General features: G+C 34.3%; 1 protein-coding gene across 2 annotated transcripts; it reads right to left on the reverse strand.

The window, feature by feature from the left end:
• Window positions 1-717: 717 nt before the first annotated feature.
• On the reverse strand, window positions 718-5,098 carry LOC131641461 (aspartic proteinase 36-like). 2 transcript variants are annotated; one of them, XM_058911753.1, is made up of 10 exons: window positions 4,750-5,098; window positions 4,492-4,621; window positions 3,593-3,843; window positions 3,100-3,327; window positions 2,437-2,599; window positions 2,256-2,329; window positions 2,033-2,129; window positions 1,852-1,915; window positions 1,506-1,577; window positions 718-1,420 (listed from the first exon to the last, which is right to left on the reverse strand). In XM_058911753.1, the coding sequence occupies exons 1-10, from the start codon at window positions 4,983-4,985 to the stop codon at window positions 1,245-1,247; spliced, it is 1,491 nt and encodes a 496-aa protein (XP_058767736.1). In that variant the 5' UTR covers window positions 4,986-5,098; the 3' UTR covers window positions 718-1,244. The 2 variants fall into 2 exon arrangements, 1 of the variants encoding a protein (XP_058767736.1); XR_009295552.1 differs by having other exon boundaries at window positions 1,355-1,420; window positions 1,841-1,915.
• Window positions 5,099-6,029: the final 931 nt, after the last annotated feature.

A 6,029-nucleotide genomic window follows, 5' to 3' on the forward strand; every position in this document is an offset into this window, starting at 1 on the left:
GTCTTCAGAATTGAACAATCTAAAGCTTGAAATAGATAGTTCTTTGCCTTCAAGTCTTTTAATTTTTTATCATCAATGTTCTTTCTTTGTGCATTTGTTGGAATTACTCTTTTTGCTGCCGCAGGAGCCCCATTTTCCACCAGACCCAATACTCCTTTGAACACAAAAGGTTTTCCATGAGCATCGCTCAATCGTCATAATGCCCACAAAACTTCGGTATTGCTGGCTGTAGAAAGCAACTCTCTAATGCCATAATTTTTCACACTTAGAAGACTGCAACTTCTACTTTAATCAGGCCCCGTGATGGAGCTCTAATACTAAATGTTAGGAACCAAAACACTTATGTAAAAGTATAAGGAAATTGACAGGAAGAATTTTTGATCTATTGAAAGAAACGACTTGGCTTATATAAAGCCTTACACAGATGAAAAACTATAATAAAAACTAATCATATTTTCAGCCCATAACTAGCACTTCATAATAATATGGTAGACTAATTTAAAGGAAATAACTGCTCCTAAAAAACAGAGAAATTATAAAACGGACTAACACTGATTTGTATCCAAGAGATTAGGTTGTATAGCTTTTTAGACTTATCGGGACGTGGAGATTCAATTGATAACTAACTTCTATGCTAACTCCTCCAGTAATTCCTTATAAAAACCTGTTTAAAAAGAGAGATAGAGAGAAATGAAAGACTTTGAAATATACACATTTCCTTCCACCTTTTGAATGATTCTAATAAAAGGTGAATGTATTGATCACATTACAACAGAAACATAGTAAGGAAAATATAATGATTCTAATAAAAGATGAATGTATTGGTCACATTGATATACATTTTGTTTTATATACCTCTAGTATGACATCATATGGTCCATGTGCCAGTATACAAATAACATTCATAAACAACTTCTTTAACTATCACTAACTACCGCTGAATTATAGTTACAAAACAACAATGGGAACAGGGGTTGGTAGAGTGGAAGTAGCCTCTGGTAAACTTTATATCAGTAATAGAATTTCAATCTACAAATTTGCCATTTCTCAACAACATAGCCCTATCCGCACTTGCCTCGTACTAACGAAATGGTAAGATATCAATATGATAAAACATAGGGCGGGCGGAAAACTAGAACCACTCCCGTTTCAAAATATCAAGGGTATGCCATGCCGACAATAAATAAAACAATGACCGACCCCAGTATGCTTTTCGAAGAATGAGCTTCGACTCTTGAAGACTATTACAAAAACTGGGGCTCGATAAAAAGTGTTATATGCAAAAGAAAAGCCGCAATGCTTATAAGTAGCAACTTGGAGAGAAAACCATCATGCGAGGAGCTGACGCTCATCTGTCCTGCATTGATGTATGCATCCTTACTCTTGCTTGTAGCCACAGAGACATTTACAGACAAGGAACCTGAGTAGTGAGCATCAACTTAAAGATTATGACAATGTAAAGGAGTATATATGCAATAAAGGAAATGATAATGTGGTAAGCTCACAATCATAGTCGGTCCACCCAATTCGTTGATTAGCTAAGTCATATACAAATATCTTATCCTTTAGGACAAGATCTGCAAATGAATAAACAACTTAGTTGATAAAAAAAACCAATACTGAAAATACAACTAGAGTAATGACCTGATAAAGTCATTAAGCAATGTTATTTACTATTCGATAGCCCCACAAATGGGATCTATGGTGGACCATTGGAATTTCATGGTACTATGTTGCTCTTAAGGAGGGAAAACTTGAGAGCCCATATCATAATCGAATTAGAGAAAGGGCTTATTTCTACAAACTCCTTGTAGATTTTATTCAGTTAAAATAGTTTTACCAGCTTCTAACCTCCTAAAATCGTGAATCCCTTCTGCACCTTTTGGAAACCAATACACCACATTGCAGCACCATCCTATAAAAAACAATGTAGTGCACTATAATAAGCGGCATGCAAATCACAAGAACTACTGAACTACTCTTACTTAGGCAAGAAGAAGAATGTGATCAACAAAGAGAAAGACATAATTACCAGGAAACCATAATGTATAAGATACTGTTCTGGTTTTAAAACCATGGATGCTCCACCCATGAAATTGAAACTGACTTGAGGAAATATATCACCTAGGCTGAATGAGAAAAAATCCAAATGACATCTTAGAAATCATAGTAGTGCAAAATATCCTTTTTATGAACAAAGAGAAATAGGCATAAAAATACACTTTATTAAAATATTGAGTCAGAATTGAAATAACCTGGTTGGGACGAGATAACACTGATTTCCTTTGGAAATAATGGGTTTGGAAAACTGTGACACAGTGGTTGTTATCTACACATTCATTGACATATTTAACATCAGGGGCAATAAAATCACGGGACTTGGTTACAATCAAGAGTTGTATTTCAAAAGTTCAAAAGAGGTAAAACAGAACTTACAGCATTGAGAAAGGGATCATAAGCTTCTTGAACAAGGTATGCCAATGTAGTACCAGAATCAACTATAGTTCCTCGGTTGGTAGCTGTTGCAAATACATTTTGATCGATTGGGAGAAGTTGTCCGTTGACAGCAATGCTTTGAAGATTTAAGTTGTAATGAGGCCTGAAATTCGATCAACACCGGGCAGTATGTCTGATATAGCACAGATCAATATACTGATATAAACTGCAAGTTATTTCACAAAGGAAATAATGGCATGATAAGCATTTTAAGAACTCTATTTTCTGATGAGAGCCATATTACCTTTCAGCAAATTGCAATTGAGATTAAAAGATTACAGTTCAATTACATGCCAAACATTTTCATGTCTTACCAAACAAAATGGTGATTCATTAGTTAACTTTCAAGTTTTAAGCTTACAACTAACAGTGCTTATTTTATGTTTCATGTCATCTAAACTATTATACATTCATACTTACCAAACAAGCAATTAATTTTTGAAAGTGATTCAAATACCTAGTTTCATAATTTTTTTTTTTTTGCATAAATGAATAGAACTTATACTTTCCCTTCATGTCAATGTGATGCAATATTTGGGGACATTTTGTTCACCAACTGAGTTGGGAGAAGAAAACAAAGAAGGAAATGAAGAGAGAACATACTGTAATGGGACAAGTGGAGTATAAACAATATTTGGCTCCAAAATTTCACCAAGAACCAGAATACCCCCTCCATTGCCCTCTCCTTTTAAGCAATGAGAGAACACTTTGGGTGTCATGCCTTTTGATGACAATTGTGATATAACAGATAAAGCACCGGGGCCAAACCCAAAAATTCCATCAACCGCTTTTTCTGTCCGAGCTAAATCCCCAGATTGATAGGTGCTACAACTGTTTCCGAAAGAACCATCCCAATAAGATCAATTAAAACCATTTACCAGTTCCAATCTTTCAAAATTTAACCAATTAACAAGATTTGCTATATAATATGTATGCAATAACTATCAGTTTGATCCACAATATTTTTTTACCAATGAAATTCAAAATGTAATATTCACCCAAAATGATTTTCTCTTTATATTTTCCCAACCCTATAATCTACATTGAGTACACCCTCCCTACCATACCATTAATAACATGAGAATTGAGGACTCACCCAAAAAGGACAGTAGAAGAAGAGTTAGAAAACACAGACTGTCCCATGATCACGTCAAAATACATGGCATCATAAACATAATAACCAGACGTCCCACTTCCATCCCCATACTGAAAGGTATAGCTGCACTGATTAACCTGAGATGAGCACTGACTTGAGGCAGTTTGAACCGCATAAGAACACACCGGATCCGAGCAGGAAACCAATGCAGCAGTCGACGAGCTAGCCGTGTCAAAGAAATTGAGCTCAATCTACATAATAGACAACAATCACATTAAGCATTAAACACTAATAACAAAACTCTCCCCATTCCATTTTAACCGCCAATTGAGGTTCATATACCCTACCAAATAAATCAACAAATTTTGTTATTTTTCATAAAATCATTAGCCTTTTTCTATTATACCCTTGTTAGTTTATATTCTCATTGCATCAATTTCTCTCTCCGTCCTAAAATAGTAAGAGTACAATTAACATAAAAAACAATGAACGCCACTTTAAACTTTCAAATAACACATAGATAAATAGTAACCTCAACAACACCGACACCACCGAAAAAAAAGTGTCAGAAACTGACACCGACACCTCTGAAAAAAAGTGTCTCCATGTCAGTGTCAGAAACTTACACCGACATCTTTGAAAAAAAGGTGTTTCCATGTCAGTGTCAGAAACTGACACCGACATCTTTGAAAAAAGGTGTCTCCATGTCAGTGGTGTCAGTATCCGAAACTGATACAACAGTTGTTGTAATTATGTTAATTTATTCATTCTCAAATTATTATCTATATCGACGTGTTAGTACCGCTATCACTCTCAGTGTCATGTTTCTGGTGTCCTGTGCTTAAGAGATAGTAACACAATATGAAGAAAATTAATCAACAAAAGCACAAAATCCTCACCCCTAAGCCACTAGATTGGGGGCAATTATTGCAAGTATTGCAATTAAGCCACAAGATATCACTTCCAGTATCAATCTGAACGTAAAATTCTTTGGCAGGAGAACCCATCTTCACTTTCGTGAAATACAGCCTGCACAACCATTCCAAGATTATCACAACATAACAAAAAAACACTCAAACTCAAAAATAATAATAATCAATGTTAACAAAATGGAAGAAAGATTGAACACGAATGCATGAAGATTGAAAAAGAATTACCCAACTAAGTAAGGATCGGAGGTTCCTTGGACTGAGAAGTCGAGAATGCCAGAATCTTGCAAGATTCGACCGTGACGAGCTCTGTCGCGAGCTCTGAGAGTCGCCAGTTCGACATGGTGGTTGAGAGGGATAGTCCGTTCAAGAGGAAGAAAACTCAACGGAGAACTGCCGTACACAACCGTAACCGTCACCGCCAATGCGGCCAAGGCCGCCAGTGTGGAAACACAACCCCGCATTTTTGTATTTCGTGTTTTTTATTTTTCAATGGCAACGGTCACGCAGTGTAGAAATTAGAAAGGAAGAATTAGAATGAAGAGTTAAAGAGACGCTGGGTCAAGTCAATTGAGAATGGAATTTTTGGTATTCTTGTTTTTTCTTTCTTTCTGTTTTTTATTTAATTTTTCAGAGTGGGACATGTCTTGACTCATGACTCATGACTCATGAACCCCTCTTCCACGTTAGAGACACCTTTCTTTAGATAAATGTTTGGATAACAAATTAAATACATTTTCCCTCCTCATATCTAGATATATAAAGCAATTTATGTATAACTTATACTCATGTTGAAGAAATTTATGAATTTTGACAAACACTTAAACTATTACTCCATCCGTTTTTTATTATAAGTCGTTTTAGACTTTTCACACAGATTAAGAAAAATAATAATTATTGTATGAAAATGAAAAATTATGAAGGATTTTACAAAATTATCTTTCATTAATGACATGTGGAAGATAAATTTATATAATTGAAAGGAGAGAGAATAATAAATATTTAAGGATATAATAGGAAAAATAGCATTAATTATTCATTGGAATTGTAAAGCAACTTATATTTAAATACAATTTTTTTCCCCAAACGACTTATAATAAAAAACGGAGGGAGTAAAGAATATTTCTAATCAAATAAGAATGTAAGATTTATTAATAGAAAGCTTTGTAATCTATTATCCGATTAAGATTTTTTATGGTTTAACCTAATTGATTAGAGTATTGTTTCTAAACGATCAATCAAGTAAATGAATTGATTTTTTAAGCTAAACTTTTTCTTATATAAATGAGTATTTATTTTCGTCACTTCAAAATGACAATTTTTTTTGATATACTACTCTTACATCTCATTCATTCTTCGTCTTTAATTTGTTTCGTTCACTATAAATTGCCTTAGTCCTGCGAGAATGAAAAACTTCATCTTAGAGTTGTATTGTTATATTGATGTGCTCAATTTGTTTACTCAAGGATTTAGTTATCTTGTGATTTTGTATAAGACTTGAAAGCTGC

Source organism: Vicia villosa, unplaced genomic scaffold (genome assembly GCF_029867415.1).
Source record: "Vicia villosa cultivar HV-30 ecotype Madison, WI unplaced genomic scaffold, Vvil1.0 ctg.003769F_1_1, whole genome shotgun sequence".
Lineage (NCBI taxonomy): Eukaryota > Viridiplantae > Streptophyta > Magnoliopsida > Fabales > Fabaceae > Vicia > Vicia villosa.